General features: G+C 43.2%; 1 protein-coding gene across 1 annotated transcript in view; it reads left to right on the forward strand.

Moving 5' to 3' along the window:
• grin3ba (glutamate receptor, ionotropic, N-methyl-D-aspartate 3Ba) overlaps positions 1-17,032 on the forward strand; it is a gene marked incomplete at its 5' end in the record, with an annotated part of 148,962 nt that extends 131,930 nt beyond the window's left edge. The window contains 4 exons of the mRNA XM_083633409.1: positions 3,815-3,966; positions 8,022-8,186; positions 13,637-13,704; positions 15,458-17,032. Coding sequence (XP_083489535.1) covers positions 3,815-3,966; positions 8,022-8,186; positions 13,637-13,704; positions 15,458-16,439 — 1,367 coding nt within the window. The 3' untranslated portion in view covers positions 16,440-17,032. The remainder of the gene's footprint in view (positions 1-3,814; positions 3,967-8,021; positions 8,187-13,636; positions 13,705-15,457) is intronic.
• Between the last annotated feature and the right edge of the window lie 4,134 nt (positions 17,033-21,166).

The following is a 21,166-nucleotide window of genomic DNA, read 5'->3' on the forward strand; positions in this document are numbered from 1 at the left end:
AATTCATACAGTCACAAGACAGTTCATAAAAATGGAATGAAACATTTGAGTCACTTGTATGAGGAAATGACTGAATTAGTGGCGGCAATATTGAGGGCACCCGGACTCCCCATGAGACCCCAAACCACCTATATGTGTGATAAGACGGCCTTGCCTCCTTATGTCTCTGCACAAATTCTAGCAAGACAAGGACAAACAAGACTAGGTCAAACCCTAGTACAGTAAGATGGGTCAACAGGAGTATAAATACAATCTGATAAAACAAAAAATACAATACTAAAAGATTAAGAAGCTCTAGTGTCCTTTAAATAAACAGTGTAAAAGTATTTTCTCATTTTGGAAGAGGAGGAGAGTCTTTGCACATCCATGAAATGACCTTTTTTTTAATCATAGGTCTACAGTGACTGGCTTTATCCGTAAGTGTGGCTCGGTCGCCGTGTCCTCCCCCCGTCGTTGCTCCTCTCCATGGTTTTCCTTCTCTTCTGCTAGACGCTGCATCTCCTCGACACTCCGTTCTCCTGGTCCTCTCCAGGCAGCTGGAGAGCCTGTGGGAGAGAAAGGGTCCAGGAGAACGGAACATCTAGGAGAGTGCAGCATCCAGCAAGCATAACGCCTTCCCACTCTTCACATCATTTGGTGTTGTTGTCGGCAGGATCGGGTTTTGGGAACAGCTGTTGTAACCACTAGTGATCTGCAGCTAACTGTTAGCGGCTAGCGATCGTGTAGTTATTATTTTATTTTATTATTTACATGACAGTGCAATAAGGGTCAGTGTGATATGGGCGGGTGCAATTTTTTCTTGCCTAAACAGGCACCGCCTGTTCCACCCGGGTTCTGTGCAATGTCTTGTTCAAATGCTACTGTTGTCTTGCTGTCATGTTTTCTTTTGTTGGTATATGTTACTGCCGATGGAGATGCTGTAACGCACTTGTTGCCCAAGACAAATTTCCCCTCGGGGACAATAAAGTTCATCTGATCTGATCTATACTGGTCTAACTAGCTTACGGTGCCACTACGGTGGCCAATGGTGTAACATTTGCGCATGGAGGGCTGGCTCCTGGTGCAGTCCAGCAAAGAAACAAACTAATGGACATGTTCTTAGCAAAAAAAAGTGGGTAACACTTCATAATACTGTAACACAAAAAATGGGTAGTTACTGAGGAACGAGTAAGGAACGAACCATTAGTTCATGAATAGTTAATGATTAGTTAATGAGTAGTTGATAGGTAGTTCCTTAACGGTAGTTACTTAAGAACTGACCATTAGTTACCATGTTAACGAACCAGTAAGTAATGATTACTTCCCTAAAAAAAACTTTTTTTCATTTGTTTTCATTCACTAGTTCATTAATAGTTAATCGGTAGTTCCTTAAAGATCCTTAATGGTAGTTACTTAAGAACTGACCATTAGTTCCCATGGTAGTTACTTAAGAACTGACCATTAGTTACCATGTTAACGAACCAGTAAGTAATGATTACTTCCTTTTTTTTTATTATATATATTTCACTAGTTGTTAAGTAATGGTAAAGTAAGCAGGAAGTAATGGTGTATTCCTTAGTAACTACTCAGTAAGATGTACTGCTTTACTTGAGGGGGCACAAACATGTTAAGTAATGGTAAAGTAAGCAGGAAGTAATGGTGCATTCCTTACTAACAACTCGGTAAGATGTACTGCTTTACTTGAGGGGGCACAAACATGGGAACTAATGGTAAAGTAAGCAGGAAGTAATGATGTATCCCTTAGTAACAACTCAGGAAGACTGCTTTACTTGAGGGGTCACACACATGTTAAGTAATGGTAAAGTAAGCAGGAAGTAATGGTGCATTCCTTACTAACAACTCGGTATATACTATAGGAATAAACCATTACTTCCTGCTTACTTTACCATTACTTAACATGTGTGTGACCCCTCAAGTAAAGCAGTACATCTTCCTGAGTTGTTACTAAGGGATACACCATTACTTCCTGCTTACTTTACCATTAGTTCCCATGTTTGTGCCCCCTCAAGTAAAGCAGTACATCTTACCGAGTTGTTAGTAAGGAATGCACCATTACTTCCTGCTTACTTTACCATTACTTAACAACTAGTGAAATATAAAAAAAAAATGAAGGAAGTAATCATTACTTACTGGTTCGTTAACATGGTAACTAATGGTCAGTTCTTAAGTAACTACCATGGGAACTAATGGTCAGTTCTTAAGTAACTACCATTAAGGATCTTTAAGGAACTACCGATTAACTATTAATGAACTAGTGAATGAAAACAAATGAAAAAAAGTTTTTTTTAGGGAAGTAACTGCATCCAGCACTTGAACAGGGCAGTCGCTTTATTTTCTCGCTCTCCCTTATCTCCCTTCTTTGCCCCTGCCTGCAAAACTCCCAGAGCAAACTTGCATTCGTCTACTCGAAATGACAAATATGGATTTATTGGATTTACTAAGCTGGTATCTCAACGCAAATCAACTAAACTTTTTGGGGTCCGGGGATCCCCCACCCTCTGCCCAGCTTGCTTTCGCCGCGGGACACGGGAAGACAACAGCGATTGACCCTAGGCTGTGACGTCATGAAAATTGAGATGGGCGGTCAGTGAATTTGAACTGTGAATTTGAACTGTGAAAAATGGATTATATCTGGATATATCAGAGAAATTCCACTTGATCTGCAATAAGGAGAATATGAACTAATGTTGGTGAACCAGAGACTTGACACCTGCTGTTGACTTTCTGGTCTGTGTGACCCTGGTCTGTGTGACGGAAAGGAATTCCAGGCAACCAAAACATTTCATCCTAATCTGGACTCTCTACTGCCAAGGACGCAGCTCTCCTGATATTTTCGTCTGCAACTGAGCTCTCCCCCTCCCCCAAACCCCCGGCCTTGTTCAGCCCTTGCATCATCCACCCCACCCCCCCCCCCCTCTCCCTCTTCCTCCGATATACATCCATCTGGCGCTGATCACAGCGAGCCACTTGCGTTGTTTGAGGAGCTAATGCAACGGTGGCGCTGCGCACGTGGCGACCCGGCTGAGGGCAGCAGATGGTCCTTTGGAATCTGTACATAATGCAACAAATGTTTATGTATAGTATAATATTGAAGTGCGCCTTTATTACTTTAAAACTAGTAATAATGTATCTCAATTCTGAAGTGTGCCGTTATTACTAATCTCAAACTAGTAATGATGTTGTAATTATCCACTACTGTCTGATGTGAACCAAAGTGCCCTTCTGGGACATACGAATAAACTTGAACTTGAACTTGAACTTGAACTAATCATTACTTACTGGTTCGTTAACATGGTAACTAATGGTCAGTTCTTAAGTAACTACCATTAAGGAACTACCTATCAACTACTCATTAACTAATCATTAACTATTCATGAACTAATGGTTCGTTCCTTACTCGTTCCTCAGTAACTACCCATTTTTTGTGTTACAGTATTATGAAGTGTTACCAAAAAGTGGTTGAGTCTGATTCCAGCTGAAGTCTTGTAAACGCACATATCTCATTTTTGCCAGAGGGCATTTGCCCTTTGGCAATGCTGGAACTGACTGACATTGGTTCAGAAGCCTCACATTTAGTATGACCCTTATGCTGCCTTCAAATGGGAGCATGTTTACTCTGTTTGTTCATGTCGTGAACTCCTATTTGCATCTAAAGGCAGCAATACTCTGGACACAGTCGCTCTCTCAGCTCTGTTATCTACACAGCTCTTGTGTGTGTGTGTGTGTGTGTGTGTGTGTGTGTGTGTGTGTGTGCGTGTGTGTGTGTGTGTGCGTGCCTGTGTGTGTGTGTGTGTGTGTGTGTTTCCTCTCCCAGGCTACGGCATCGGCCTGCCCCAGGGCTCACCTCTAACCCGTAACGTGTCAGAGTTCGTGAGTCGCTACAAGTCGGACGGCGTCATGGACATGCTACATGACAAGTGGTATAAAGTGGTGCCCTGCGGGAAGCGAGTGTTTGCGGTCACTGAGGTAAGCCTGCGGTGCGGCGAGAGTGCTCCTCTATTGTGTACGTGTATTGTGTGTAAAGGGAGGCTGTCTGCTGCTGTTACTCCTATAAATGAGTCTCCCATCGGGACGCGGCCGCAGGACTGGAACTGCCAGCTACACACACACACACACACACACACACACACACACAGAGAGAGACACACACGGCCACACAAATGTGCAGACAAAGACATACATCGAATAGACTCAAGCCTATTTACCGAGCTCAACCGGGGCTACAGGCACGTACCGTCTGGGCGTCGATACCTATTCAAGGCTGGACCGAGCCGAGGCACTGAGGACTCCTAGTTCTCCCCCTCCCCCTCTTCCAAATCTTTTTAAAGAACTGCAAACCTCCAGACAGAGTGCACTGTCTATGTCTATATCTGCATCTGCTGTTCGCTAATAGAGATTCTGTTCTGAACTCGCTTTGGCTGCGCTTTTAAAATCCCACCACTTCAAAAAAGTCGAATCGCTTTATAGCAACAAATGCAATTACACAAGTCACAGGTTTTTCCAATGAAGTGCAAAGCTCTGCTTCACCCCGCATCACAAAGTTATTAGGCTACCATTCCTCCCATTTGAAACATCCAGAGCGGGGTGCTCTCTCTCTCTCGCTCTCTCTCTCTCTCTCTCTCCTCTTCTCTCTCTCTCTCTCTCTCTCCTCTTCTCCTCTTCTCTCTCTCTCTCTCTCTCTCTCTCTGTGTGTGGGTGCGAGTGCAATCTTGACCTCTGGAAGGCAAAGGAGGGCGCTGTTTGTCCCTGGTGAGTTTGCTGAATTAGCATGGGGCTAATTGCCGTCACAGGCAGGGCTGAAATTATCTGTAAATGATCTCCTTCCTCTGGGCACAGCAAAGCCTCATAAGAGATAGATGTTATGTCAGAGGGGACGTAGGCTCATAAGAGATAGATGTTATGTCAGAGGGGAGTGGGGACGTAGGCGTACCAAACGGGGACAAGCCATTCTTCGATTAACGACAGCCTTTTTTATTACCATCTCGCTCTCTGAAGTTTATTTTACTCTTTTTTGCGTACCTTTCCCTCTGCTTTATACACCTATTCTCTCCCCTGCCTTCTACACCTATTCTCTCCCCTGCCTTATACACCTATTCTCTCCCCTGCCTTATACACCTATTCTCGCCCCTGCCTTATACACCTATTCTCTCCCCTGCCTTATACACCTATTCTCTCCCCTGCCTTATACACCTATTCTCTCCCCTGCCTTATACACCTATTCTCTCCCCTGCCTTATACACCTATTCTCTCCCCTGCCTTCTACACCTATTCTCTCCCCTGCCTTATACACCTATTCTCTCCCCTGCCTTATACACCTATTCTCTCCCCTGCCTTATACACCTATTCTCTCCCCTGCTTTATACACCTATTCTCTCCCCTGCCTTATACACCTATTCTCGCCCCTGCCTTATACACCTATTCTCGCCCCTGCCTTATACACCTATTCTCTCCCCTGCTTTATACACCTATTCTCTCCCCTGCCTTATACACCTATTCTCTCCCCTGCCTTCTACACCTATTCTCTCCCCTGCCTTATACACCTATTCTCTCCCCTGCCTTATACACCTATTCTCTCCCCTGCTTTATACACCTATTCTCTCCCCTGCCTTATACACCTATTCTCTCCCCTGCTTTATACACCTATTCTCTCCCCTGCCTTATACACCTATTCTCTCCCCTGCCTTATACACCTATTCTCGCCCCTGCCTTATACACCTATTCTCTCCCCTGCCTTATACACCTATTCTCTCCCCTGCTTTATACACCTATTCTCTCCCCTGCCTTATACACCTATTCTCTCCCCTGCCTTATACACCTATTCTCGCCCCTGCCTTATACACCTATTCTCTCCCCTGCCTTATACACCTATTCTCTCCCCTGCTTTATACACCTATTCTCTCCCCTGCCTTATACACCTATTCTCTCCCCTGCCTTATACACCTATTCTCTCCCCTGCTTTATACACCTATTCTCTCCCCTGCCTTATACACCTATTCTCTCCCCTGCCTTATACACCTATTCTCTCCCCTGCTTTATACACCTATTCTCTCCCCTGCCTTATACACCTATTCTCTCCCCTGCCTTATACACCTATTCTCTCCCCTGCCTTATACACCTCTTCTACACCTATTCTCTCCCCTGCCTTATACACCTATTCTCTCCCCTGCCTTATACACCTATTCTCTCCCCTGCCTTATACACCTATTCTCTCCCCTGCTTTATACACCTATTCTCTCCCCTGCCTTATACACCTATTCTCTCCCCTGCCTTATACACCTATTCTCTCCCCTGCTTTATACACCTATTCTCTCCCCTGCCTTATACACCTATTCTCTCCCCTGCTTTATACACCTATTCTCTCCCCTGCCTTATACACCTATTCTCTCCCCTGCTTTATACACCTATTCTCTCCCCTGCCTTATACACCTATTCTCTCCCCTGCCTTATACACCTATTCTCGCCCCTGCCTTATACACCTATTCTCTCCCCTGCCTTATACACCTATTCTCTCCCCTGCTTTATACACCTATTCTCTCCCCTGCCTTATACACCTATTCTCTCCCCTGCCTTATACACCTATTCTCTCCCCTGCCTTATACACCTATTCTCTCCCCTGCCTTATACACCTATTCTCTCCCCTGCTTTATACACCTATTCTCTCCCCTGCCGTATACACCTATTCTCTCCCCTGCTTTATACACCTATTCTCTCCCCTGCCTTATACACCTATTCTCTCCCCTGCTTTATACACCTATTATCTCCCCTGCTTTATACACCTATTCTCTCCCCTGCCTTATACACCTATTCTCTCCCCTGCCTTATACACCTATTCTCTCCCCTGCTTTATACACCTATTCTCTCCCCTGCTTTATACACCTATTCTCTCCCCTGCCTTATACACCTATTCTCTCCCCTGCCTTATACACCTATTCTTTCCCCTGCCTTATACACCTATTCTCTCCCCTGCCTTATACACCTATTCTCTCCCCTGCTTTATACACCTATTCTCTCCCCTGCCTTATACACCTATTCTCTCCCCTGCCTTATACACCTATTCTCTCCCCTGCCTTATAGACCTATTCTCTCCCCTGCCTTATACACCTATTCTCTCCCCTGCCTTATACACCTATTCTCTCCCCTGCCTTATACACCTATTCTCTCCCCTGCCTTATACACCTATTCTCTCCCCTGCCTTCTACACCTATTCTCTCCCCTGCCTTATACACCTATTCTCTCCCCTGCCTTATACACCTATTCTCTCCCCTGCCTTATACACCTATTCTCTCCCCTGCCTTATACACCTATTCTCTCCCCTGCCTTATACACCTATTCTCTCCCCTGCTTTATACACCTATTCTCTCCCCTGCCTTATACACCCATTCTCTCCCCTGCTTTATACACCTATTCTCTCCCCTGCCTTATACACCTATTCTCTCCCCTGCTTTATACACCTATTCTCTCCCCTGCCTTATACACCCATTCTCTCCCCTGCTTTATACACCTATTCTCTCCCCTGCCTTATACACCCATTCTCTCCCCTGCTTTATACACCTATTCTCTCCCCTGCTTTATACACCTATTCTCTCCCCTGCTTTATACACCTATTCTCTCCCCTGCTTTATACACCTATTCTCTCCCCTGCCTTATACACCTATTCTCTCCCCTGCCTTATACTGTACACCTATTCTCTCCCCTGCCTGACTTCTCTAGATCTGTTTCTTCTAACACGTCCTTTTTCCTTCCTTCTCTCTTCTTTACTCTCCTGGCTACCTCCTTCTATTTTGTGACTTACGAGCATACACAGCCAAACGAGATACAATGGCAGAAAATCAATTACACATTCACAAATAGTGGCCTAAATGGAAATTATGTAAATGAAAATTATCAATCTTTTTCTTTCCCATTCTCTCCTCTTGATGTCTCTGCACCACTCTCTATCGCCCCCCCTCCCCCCCTCTCTCTCTCTGTCTCTTTCTCTCTCTCCCTCTCCCTCTCTCTCCCTCTCTCTCTCTCTCCTCCAGACTCTACAGATGGGCATCCAGCATTTTTCCGGCTTGTTTGTATTGCTGTGTATGGGGGTGGGCGGAGCCTTGCTGACCTTGGCAGGGGAACACACCTTCTATCACCTGGTCATTCCCCGCCTACGCCGCACACACACACTGCAGTACTGGCTACACACCAGCCAGGTGAGTGTACAGTAGACGCGCGCACGCACACGCACACACACACACACACACACACACACACACACACACACACACACACACACACACACACACACACACACACACACACAGGGTCATACTGCTATTGGTGAGACGTCTTCAGAGCATGGGGTTAATATTTTCATCTGCAGGTAAGCTGCGCCCTCTGCTGTTAAAAACATGGAATAACAGTCCAAAATGAGACCAAGCAGAAATCAATAGTAGTGAAGTGGAGGGATGGGAAATATTTTTCACAGGGAAGCACATACTCAGGTCTTTTATAAATGTTCACAGGGCTGAAAGCTCGCCAATATACACATTTTAAGCCAAATGTATGAAGGACTTTATATTCTGAAGACATTTTAAGCCAAATGTATGAAGGACTTTATATTCTGAAGACATTTTAAGCCAAATGTATGAAGGACTTTATATTCTGAAGACATTTTAAGCCAAATGTATGAAGGACTTTATATTCTGAAGACATTTTAAGCTAAATGTATGAAGGACTTTATATTCTGAAGACATTTTAAGCTAAATGTATGAAGGACTTTATATTCTGAAGACATTTTAAGCTAAATGTATGAAGGACTTTATATTCTGAAGACATTTTAAACGTTCCCGTCCGCATTGCTTCATAAACACATAAACCCTTTTTGTATGCAGTCGTGTCTCAGCTTGTTATCTTGTCTGCACCTATTACTGATTGTATCTCTTCTTGCAATGTTATTTCTCATTCTTTTATCACTGTTTGTTCTGCTTCATTACTGTGTGAGATGAATTAAAAACTATACGGTTTATGTCATGTGAATTGATAATATCGGAGTCTGCACATTTGGTAACGACGGAAGGATAAAGTTGCAAAAAGCTTTTTTCTCTATCTGCAAATCTGTTTGAGAACTTTTATTTCTTTTTATTTATACTAAAATATACCAGGGGAACCACCGATTGGGGCTTTAAAGATCATATTTTGATTTGATGAAAAATGTGGAGCCTGTGGCCATATTTCTTTTTCTTTCTTTATCTCAATATTTTATTTTCAGTTTTGGGAATATCAAACTGTGGCCATGTTTCTGACTGAATAATGAAACAAGTGCTGTGAATATCAAGACTGCCCACATTCTGTTTTCTGCATCCTTCTGAAAGGGCAACTACTCCCCATGCACGCGCACGCGCACACACACACACACACACACACACACACACACACACACACACACACACACACACACACACAGACACAGACACAGACACAGCTTAGCTCTGAGAGCAGCTGACCTGACCGCTGATGGGTTTGTCCCTCAAGACAATCTCTATCTATTGAGCAACTAGCGAAGGATTTGCCGATTTGCCTTTAGATTATCATTTGGGTAAGATTAAAGCATAGAGGTTGGTTGCCTCTTGCCCAGTTTGGGTTTTTGGGCACATGTGGGCGATTTGATTCAACCTTTCACAGGAGCATCAGGGCAGGGTTGGTGAATAGTTAGTCTTTCACAGGAGCATCAGGGCAGGCCCGGTGCCACGAGGGGGCGCCAGGGGGCTTTGCACCCTCAGTTAAATTCTCTGCCCCCTCACTTAAAAAACAAACAAAAAAAAACATTTGTTAGAATAGTTCATCTATAAAGGCCAGTTATGCAATGTTTGTACCTGACATGTTTCGGCTGCTGTTTCTGCAGTTCATCAAATTTGATCAGTTTAAGTTGATGTAGGCTACCCCCTATAAACATAGCTCTGTTGTTTCAGAATTGGCAGGGAAGTGCTATTTGCTGTGCTTTGGTTGTCACAAGGTGTCAGAGATGTAGCTATTTATTAAATTTGAACCTCACTGCATGTTGTAGTGATCATGACGTGATTAAAACACACACACACACACACACACACACACACACACACACACACACTCACACACAGAGAAATCAGCTGCACCCAAGCACACAGCATGCCATGAGCAGAAAGATGGAGACAACGCATCTGATCACTTTATTTCTTTAATTTAATGAACCTGGCACTGACTGGCTATTTTGTTTAGTTTTTTGTCGATTTTTGCAGCAATTGTTTATTCTATGACTTTTCATATAGACATACAGGTGCAGCTCATAAAATTAGAATATCGTGGAAATAACATGGACAAGTTGTTTCTTTAGGCAGTAATTAAAGCAAAATTATTCCCGACCAAGTATTGAGTGCAGGCATGAACATAACTTTTCAGAAGATCGAGATTTCTATTTTGAAAATAGTTTTTTGTGTGTGATATTTAATTTGTTGAAATACTGTCTTGGGGGGTTTTATGAGCTGGAAGCCAAACTTATGCAAAGTTAAACAAATAAATTCTTTCAATAATTTACTTAGTGTGTAATGAATCTATAATCTATGAAAGTTTCACTTTTTGAAAGGAGTTATGGGGAACTAGAAACTTTTCCACAATATTCTAATTCATTGAGCTGCACCTGTATATGTTCAGAGTGCTCCAGACAGGTCCCGCATTTCACGTTATGCAAAGCTCAGCTCTATTAATGCCTTAATCTGCTGCTGTGAAATAAATGTTATATTTGATTTTCAATAGTAGTCTTTCTTGTGTTGTTATTGCGCTTTTCAGAGGTTATTATGGTTAAAAAGTCCAGAAATAGGCATAGCGGGTATATAACCTATGTTTTACGATATAAAAATATAATATAAAAAAAAAGAAAAAATCAGCCCCCTCCCCAGTTATAACCGCCCCCTAAGTCATTTCATTCTGGCGCCAGCCCTGCATCAGGGCAGGGTTGGTGAATAGTTACAGTCTTTTACAGGAGCATCAGCAGGGGCGCCGATTTATGTCTGTGCCAGTGGGTGCCCATGCTTGCGCAACCCATCCCGTCGCCCAACCCATCCCCCCCCCCCAGTCGAGCCGAGCCGAGCCGACCCAAACGTGATTTAACAGCGACCTACACACACACACACACACACACACACACACACACACACACACACACACACACACACACTTCACACACATGATATCATTAACAAAAATGTGAACAATGCACTCACTCTATTTGCCACAGTTGATAGACTGACTAACCCGCCTCTCTGTGTAGCACCTGAGTTTCTCTCTACTGTCAAATGTAATGAGTTTGCTGCCTTTTTTACGGACAAAAATATTAATATCAGGCAGGCTATTAGTGGCTCCACACCAAGAAATGCTGTGACATCATCCTACCCGCAGATCCCTAGTTCGATAAATTTGTCCCCGTTCAGCGTTATCGACCACGACATCTTAAAGGAAACTGTGCAAGGCCTTAAATCATCTTCGTGCTGTCTCGATACCCTTCCAACAAGCTTTTTTTAAAGCGTTTATAACTGTCTGTCGTCGGACCTATTGCAAATAGTTAATAGCTCCCTTTTGACCGGCACTTTTCCTGAGTCCCTGAAAACTGCAGTTATTAAACCCCTACTAAAAAAGCATAGCCTTGATGCATCGGTAATCAGTAACTACAGACCAATATCTAATCTCCCCTTTATAGCCAAAATAATTGAAAAGGTTGTTTACCTACAACTCAATAGATTCCTAACCTCAAATGATCTCCTAGATAAACTCCAATCAGGCTTTCGCCCCCATCACAGCACAGAAACCACGCTTACTAAAGTCATAAATGACATTAGAATGAACACAGACTCAGGCAAAAATTCGATTCTAGTGCTACTGGATCTTAGCGCTGCATTTGACACTGTTGACCACTCAATTTTATTGGACAGACTGGAAAACTGGGTTGGGCTATCGGGTACGGTCCTCCAGTGGTTCAGGTCCTATCTTCAAGACAGGAAGTACTTCTTCTCCATTGGCAATTACACATCTGACCTAACTAGGATGACTTGTGGGGTGCCTCAAGGATCCATTATGGGGCCCGTTCTCTTCAACCTTTATATGCTCCCTCTAGGCCTAATTATGCAAAAAAACAAAGTAGCCTATCATAACTACGCAGACGACACTCAGTTGTATATAACTCTTTCCTCAGCTGACTATGCTCCCATAGAATCATTGTGCCAGTGCATTGATCAAATAAATAACTGGATGTGCCAGAATTTCCTACAGCTAAACAAAGACAAAACAGAGGTGATCGTCTTTGGTCCCAAAGAACAAAGGCTTAAAATCACTGCACACCTTGAGTCTCGATCCCTGAAGCCTAAGGATCAAGTCAAAAATCTTGGCGTTATTGATTCCGATCTCAACTTTAACTCCCACATTAAGTCAATCAGAAAATCAGCTTTTTATCATCTTAAAAATATAGCAAGAATTAGGGGCTACATGTCCAGACAGGATCTAGAAAAACTTTTGTTGGGATGCTTTTAAATGTCCATTTTATTCTCTTCTTTTATTCTTTTATTTTCCTGTCAACCATTTTATGTGAATCACTTTGAATTGCCTCTGTGTATGAAATGTGCTATACAAATAAACTTGACTTGACTTGACTTGACTTGACACACCACTTCAGTTCGACAGAATATGAACAAGCGACCGAAGCACTGTAAACCACACACTCATCTCAGCACCATAGAACATGAACAGCGTCAGCATCAGCGACCCACACAGACACATTGAGAGATCAAAGGTTTTAACCAACATTAACATACACTACTACACCTCATCTGGAACTGGAAGTTGCACTCGTCACGGTTGCACTGGTGGTGGTGGAAAACGCACTAGGTTTTGTGATCAAAAATCTCTTTATTTTGTTTTGGCTAGTTGTGTTGAGATACTATGTGTCAGTCTGTCACTCTCTCTCTGAGATACCGCTCAAGTGCACAAGTGTGTTTACGTCACTACGTCACGTAGAGTGCACTGACTCATGCAGCCAATCAGTTTAACGGGCTATGTTTTGATCAACTCGTTTTGTAACCCGGGGTCGCCGGCGGGCCTCGGGCGGGTGGAGTTTGCTATCAAATCAATGTAAAATGACTCGACCCCACCCAGCCACAGCCCAGAGCCCAGAGCCGAGCACACACGGGGAAATGAGGGAAGTGAGAGAGAGAGATAGATGCCGCAGCCTATCTGCCTGTGGCACAGGCAGATAGGCATCTATCTCTCTCTCTCTCTCTCTCCCCCCTCATTTCCCGGTGGGTGCTCGGCTCTCTCCGTGGGTGCTCGGGCGACCCGTCACCCACGGTTTCGGCGCCCTTGAGCATCAGGGCAGGGTTGGTGAATAGTTAAGTCTTTCACAGGAGCATCAGGACAGGGTTGGTGAAGAGTTACAGTCACAGATGCTCATAGACGTCTAGGGTGAAATGAGGCTACAGTATGTATGGTTTAAAAGTAAAGGTTTAGATGTCTTCTGAGGTATATGGCAAAAATGTAAGCATTATATTGTGTTTACATTTTTGCATTAACAAATAAAGTATTACTATTCAGTTGGTCTCTAATACGTTTTCCATGTGGTTTTCTTCTTTTCTACTTGCAGAAAGTCCACCGAGCGCTCCACACCACGTATGAGGATGTAGGGAAGGAGCTGACTGGCCTTGACCAAAAGTAATCCATATCTAAATAAATATGCACATTAATATTCCAATATTATGGGGCTACTATTATTCCATATTGCATTTAAAAGTAGGCAAATGCCATATCCCATTCACAGGATAAACTCACATCCCAGTTGAGATTTGAATAAATGAAAGCTGATTTATACAGTAGCCTACAAGTATACCGGTCTAAAGCATTTATAAAAACTTATGGCATTTACTTCTGGTTGATTCAATTGTCTAAATATTCTGGTTATTCGTGTGACGACCCGCCCTCTCTCCTGTGTCTGTGACTTGCAGGCGCCTGGTGGGTGGGGTCATTGTTAAGGCTGATTGAGTGCACCTGAGCCCAGTTACTCATTGGGCTTAAGATGACCTTCAGACCGTTCAGTCTCTCTCCCTCCTCACTGATCTATGTATTATGTAGTGTTGTCTAGTTCTTTTCCCTTCATTCCCCCATGTTGCATGAATTAATACTATACCATTGTTTACTTAGTATAATGAGTGACCATTTTTGGTCACTCAATATGTTAATACCAGATTGGTGCATTTTTTTTGTTTTTTGTTTTTTTTTGTGTTTGCCAAACCTTATACCCTCAGATGACATCATACATACCCAAATGTTTATTCATTTTCAGAATTTTAACCCTTTATAAGCCACTTTGTTTTGATTATTTAAAAAAAATGCTTTCTATTTGTTTCAGCTTTCCACAATTTCCCACAAAATACAATTCCCACCCAAAGTTTTTGGGTGGGATTAAACTCAAGGGTATATGTAAAAGTTTGGCACCAACATTGTGTTTGTTCCTCTTTTATTTTTGACGCAGTGTCAATTTAAAAAAAAATATATACCTCAGTTGCGTTGACCATTTTTGGTCACTTAGGAGAGTCCTTTCTGGGCAAGCAAGTGACCATTTTTGGCCTTCACGCAACAAAGGTGTATTTTTTTTTTTTCCTTTTTCTTTTTGCTAAATTGCTTACAACTGTTTACCCTGCCTTTTCAACACAAAATGGCCCTCATCATCGTCACGTGTGTTTGTTTTGCCCCCCCCAAATCCCCCGCCCCCTGGGAGGAGGCCCCTAATCTTTACATTTTTGTTTTAAATTTTACTTTGATGTATGACTCCCTCCTTTTGTTACTTCCTTGAGCCAGATTGTAACATAAGTAGGAGTCATACGCTAAAGTAAAAGTTAAAACAATAATTTATTACCTGAAACTAAGGGAAAAGAACTAGACAACACAAACTACCAAACTACATCAAACAAAACAAAAAAACCTGAACTGAACCTGGTCTGAAGGTCTTCTTATGCTGCCTTCAAATGGAAGTCGTGGAACGCGACATTGTGAACTCTGAGCTTTCAGAAGATTTCCACGATACCAAGTTGTGAATACTACATGAGGGGGTGTTAATATGGACTCATCATGTTGCGAACACAGTAAACACGACCCATTTGAAGGCATCATTGAGCCCAACGAGTACCCTGGGCTCAGGTGCACTCAATCACCTCTCTTCCTCCATCCACCTTAAAGATGATGACCCCACCCCCGTGCTCCTGCAAGTCACAGGAACAGCAACGTGGCAGGGTCGTCACATTCATGTATAGAGGGGTTAGCAGAATATGAAGATGCATAGATATACTGTGAGCTAGTGTCTGGACTACTTTGTGCATGTAAACACACTCACTCAGAAGAAAATGTACAATGTTTCTCACTGCATAACAGCAGCTATGCCTTCTGCTCTGATTGTTCTTCCATTCTGCAGCCCCTCCCCTTGTATCTCAGATAACTGCACCCTGCACAGGAAGCAGTACCAGCCTCCTCCCCCCTCCCCTCCCCAGTCCCTCCCTGCTGCCGCAACAACAACCGAAGACTCCGTTCACAGCTCCTCGCCGTCCCACGAGCCCAAGGAGAAACGTGTGCACTTTGACCTGGAGACGCTGCACAGCTACCGCCTGCGCACACACACCGCCTCTGTGCGCGGCAGGCCGGGCATGGTGGGCCGTCCCGGCCTGGGTCTGGGAGGGTTCGGGCTGGCCAGTCTGGGGAGCTTTACCACCCCTCCACGGATTAGCCTCCATGCTAACGGGGGCCCGGTCTCGACGCTGACTGCCCCAGGCTTGGTGCTCTCTCCCCTGGGGAGCAGAGCCACCCAGACCTGCCTGTGGGAGGGGGAGCTCCAGGAGCTGCAGGGCAGGATCGAGACGTTTCGTAACCAGCTGAGAGAGGCTCTGGCCAGGCGAGCAGAGATCCAGAGCAGCCTGGAGAGAGAGAGGAACGGACTGGGCCGCAGGGAGACCAGCCTGGAGAGGGAGAGGGACAGGCAGAGGATACAAACTGTTAGCTCCACGCAGTCCAAACTTCCAGAGAGAGACAGGACAAGCCAATTGCAAACCCTGAATAATCAGCAGACAGGGAGGTCTAACCAACCAGGCAGTCTGAACACTCTGGAGCATGGCAGAAACAGCCAATTAAACACTGTTAACAGTTTGGATAGAGGGAGAGCCAACCAATTACGCTCTATTAACACTTTGTTGAGCGAAAGGACTGTCCATTCACGTACATCCACCAGTCTGGAGCGAGGAAGAGTCAACCAACCAGGTGCTGTGAACAGCATGGAAAGAGGGAGAACTGTCCAATCACGGAACACTGCTAGCCTAGACAGACAGAAGGCTAATCTATCACGCACTCTGAACACTTTGGACAGGACAAAAGACAACCCATCAAGTGTAAGCAGTGGGACTTGATTGTCTTTCTGTGAATCCCCTGATCTGTAGCTGGAGTATGAGGGACTCATGCATAAGACAGTGGGTACTTGCATAGCCGCGGGAAGATGTCTTCAGTTGGAAGAGTTGACGTTTGGGGGGGAATTACAGAACATGTTGCCTTGGCTCATGACATGACATGCAATCTCACTTAGTGGAACCTAATACCTTCCTCACTCGCTTACAATTACAACTACACAACTTAAGAACAGATCAAATGTCTGTGTCCCTCCCCTCAAGCAGAAAATGCTCCAGGCAATGTTAAATCAGTCATGTAATCTGGTCATAACAATGAAAACACAAAAAGACATTTCTGACAGGATGTCAATCCACTTGCCCAAGGAAATAAATTTGACAAATTGGGATGAGCAATGAATATGGCTGTTTTGGCAACGTGAAGTCACAATGTTTATTGTGGAGACCAGTGGCGTCCAGAGCGGCGACAAAAAGCAAAGCAAAAAGAGACAGCCTGTTACTGACTGGCTGAAGAGCCCCAGAAGCACAGAATCAGCAGCAGCAAGAGCACAGACAAAGTTAGCCTACTGTGAAACTGAAAACTAATGAAACTATTTGAAATGCACATGTATCAACTGATGATCACCGCCGACGGTTATGTCTAAGAAATCATTTTTAACCTTCATACAGGTTAGTCCTATCGAGATCAAGGAGTTTTGGGTACGTACAGAAATAAATGAAAATATGTAATTGTAAGTAATAGATCATTTCCAAAAGGGTGTGAGGAAGAATGAGGAGCGAAGGAGAGAGAGAGGATAGGAAGACACACAGAGAGAAGAAACCGTGGCACAGTCCTAAAACAATCAACCTTATCATCAAAGCAATTCACTGTGGATATTTTATCAGCCTGTACTACGCAAGTGGTTAGTCCAAAAGCAAAATTGTATGCTGTTAAATGGCACTACCAGATCACCAGTATAAAATCAAGAATTGACTGGTTATTATTAACAGCTGAATATCTCCTCTGGACTGTGGCTGCAGCCAATAAACAAGCGTCATCGATTTGGAATGAACTTAGTCCATCATATTCATTCTTGAGGTAACCTAGCAACATGAGCCTGACGGCTGGCGTCGATTTGGTGCTGCTCAGTGACTGTATCCCACATGAATTCACACAGAAGAGAAACCACTAACTCACTGCAGATCCCACTCAACTCGGACAAGTTGGACCCCTGTCAGCTAAAACCATGTCTGTCTGTTGTTTTTCCAAATTGTTGTCATTCTTTTTCTAATCATTAATACCAATGTACACTTCTACACTGATGCTTCCACTCAGATAAAACATATTTTTGTTTTCTAATCTACTAAAACAAAAAATATTTGAAAGTATAATGATTCATATCAATAAGAAATGTAACATGAAGTGGAATCAGAAGGTTTTCTAGAAGCCACATTTTTGGGGGCCTTGGGAGGGGGGTTCTCATTCAATTTTCTGCATCACCCACCAGAGGGTGCTGCATCCCTGCTTCCTGCGGTTATGGACACTGGAGAATTTGTGGATTGATGTGTATTCATAAAAAATTCTCGCAAAGCACCCCAAAAACACTTAAATTTAAACGACTGACTGTTCAAGAGTTAGCAGGTGGAACTTGTATTTTATCCTCTTTTTTTATACAGTGACAGAGGATCGAGGGAAATAAGGCCTTTATGAAATCACTCCGGCACTATACAATATAATGTCACCTAATGTTATTGTGCTACTCAATATTGTGTGAGTCTCTTAACACTTATTGGGGATTTCACTGGCCCGGGGTCACTCTGAGGTAGGCTACAGACAGAGATCTATCATTGAAACAGAACTTCAGGCTGTCATGGTGTAAATTTTAACGTTTAAAACTTTGCTGTGGTGTGAAGTGGTTGTGTTCACTTGCCATGGTGTCTATATGAGAAAAAAATATTTTGTCAAGGAAGAGCTTGTGGAACCGGATATTTAAACAAATAATTTTGAATTTACCCCTTATAAAGAATTGTATCAGCATATTATTGAATTTTATCATAATGACCATTCTCATGTTTTGAAATAAAAATAAATAAATTTATATAATTATTTACGTCCATTAACTCTTTTGATACTTTGAGTGTAAACATAAGAAAAGTGCTGAGAGCAGAGAGTAAGGGAGAATAGAAAGCTGTAATGATCAATTTGAAAGATTAAATAATTAAGTCAAATAGACAGCCACCGCCCCGAAGCACTGACCTGCTGAAAAGAAAACATCGTAAATCATGTTTGCTTGTTTGTTATATAAGTGAATATTTGCCCTTTATAGGTTGAGTAAGCTTGATAAATTTGGGCCCCTTCAAAATCCACTAATTGCATTCCAAAAATGTATGGTCTTCAAACCAAAAATGTGTCAGTTTCATTGATGTTCTGTCCGTTAGTGTTAGAGGTTTTGTCCGGTTTCAAAGGTTTCAATGGTGATTCATTTCATTTTAGTCAAAAGAAAGACAGAGAGATCATGTAACTAAGGAGGGGGGTAGTCTCGCTTGCCAGACTCTCTCCCTGCAGCGGGAGAGAGGAGGAGGAGGTAGAGAGGGATACAGTGGGAGAGACAAGAGGGAAAGTTTCACCTAATGTCAGCAGGGGGAGATGTGGTTCCTGTTTGGGGGGTTTTACAGGAACACACAGAGTGCTTTGGGAGATTGTAATACTTAAGTAATGACAACATAAGACACTAAAATGTTCCATGTGTCACTAAGCATATAGCACTATGTGTTGAGTGACTGCAGGCACTCAACACATAGCCTACTACACTATGTGTTGAGTGACTGCAGGCACTCGCCTGCATCGCAAACATGAGAAAATTAGAACATGCAGCAGTTCAAAGTCAAATGGTAAGACATTGTAAATGACATGCATGTGGCTAAATCTGGTTTTATATGACAGATCAAATGTACACAAAATATGACCAAAAATACAATGGGAGATTGTGTACAGCTCAGCGAACACATGGCTGCTTACAGTTTACACACCTACATCAGATATATGAAGTTAATGATGATGATGACCACTAACAGCTTTTCATTGCTAAAAGGTTAGTCACATCACTTTGGATAATGCTAGTCACCTGTCACTCAACATAATACTACTAAAGTGTTACCATGCAGCATCACAGGAGTGAATTACTTTTTTGTGCTATATTCTCGTCACTTAGGTAAATTGACAAAAGTATCAATCTCCCAAAAACGTGATTTACTCTACTCCTGTAAGCACTCCTTCAATGACTTTATCAGCCCATTGTCATTTTCAAGCTTTTTAGAATCCATCTGAAAAAGGATTATCTCCAGCAGAAAACAATCTCAGTCAGATGAGGTTTAGGAGTACAGCAGGGGAATTGGATTGGAATGGGATGCACAGCTGCTGCCACTTCATTTGGCACGAATATTGCTCCAATGCTATAAACCAATCGAGAGGCTCGGGCACGAATATCACTCCAATGCTGTAAACCAATCGAGAGGCTCGTCTGAAAAATGTCAAAGTGTTCCTGAAGCCCCTGAGGTGTAACCACTACTCCACCCTAAGGTGCAAATGGTATCGCTTAGCAAGCATGTCATGTAATGACACCTTTCAACCACATAGCGGCACTTGAACCTGCATGTATTTAAGGCAGTGGAGGGTGTCGAATGGAAGTACCAGAAGAGGGTGATTTGACAGACATTGCCATACAAATACGAAGACATGCAGTGATTTTCAATCCTATTTGATCAAAAACCAACAGCGTAACAACTGGGAAGCATCTCATAATTTGTATGAATAGGGGGAGGTGGAATTCTTATCATCTCCCCTCAATTTGGCCCCTGGATACTAGCAAGCCACTCACACTCACACAGTCACCTGAGCAGGTCAGTGGTTCTTAACGCTGGGCCTGGGGACCACCAGGGGTCCTAGAGGGGGTTCCAGGGGTCCCCAGCAAATTGATGAGTTGCTAAACATCACCATTATGTCATGAACAAGAATTTAACACAATTAGAAAATGTAGAAGAATATTGAGATCCTAGTTTGACTGTCATCTATCTACCTATGACACAGATAGCCATTCTGGACAAAATCATATCTAACAATAAAACATATTCTCAGGTTTGTGTTTGAAAGACAAAATCTCATCAAATGGGGGTCCAGGGCCCTGATGTGGACTGAATGAGGGGTCCTTGATATGAAGAAGGCAGAGCGGATCTTTGTTTTGCTTTTCATCATTTGATTGGTAGAGTTGTATTAACAATTTTCAGACACATTAATACTTGTAGAGAAGAATCCATAATATACTGTACAGTACAACACTGAAACTTGAGTGCCTCTGTGGAAGCTGACACTTAGTAACCTATAGGGAGAACTGAAACAGATGGCGTTAAATATAACTCTTCCAAATAGATGAGAGCAAACAGTGTGTGGGACGTTTGGAGAGGACGAGAACGAGGGATGGGAGCGTGCTGATGATTCAATGCATCGACTACTAGACGGTTTAAAGTGAAGATAGTCACATGGTGCTAAAGCCAATCGATCACTGGCTCTCAGCACTCACACATGGTTGGCTTCTCCTTGTGGTAATAAAATAAACAATGGACTCTTTGTCAGGCATCCTCACATTACTCTGATTCTCTCAATGCAATGGATGGTCCTAACAAAAAAAATCAATCAGAACCCAATCACAGAACGGTGTGGATGTGAGGGTTCATGTGTGACTACATGCATGGCTTTA

This window comes from Poromitra crassiceps, assembly GCF_964638095.1.
Source record: "Poromitra crassiceps genome assembly, chromosome: 3".
Lineage (NCBI taxonomy): Eukaryota > Metazoa > Chordata > Actinopteri > Beryciformes > Melamphaidae > Poromitra > Poromitra crassiceps.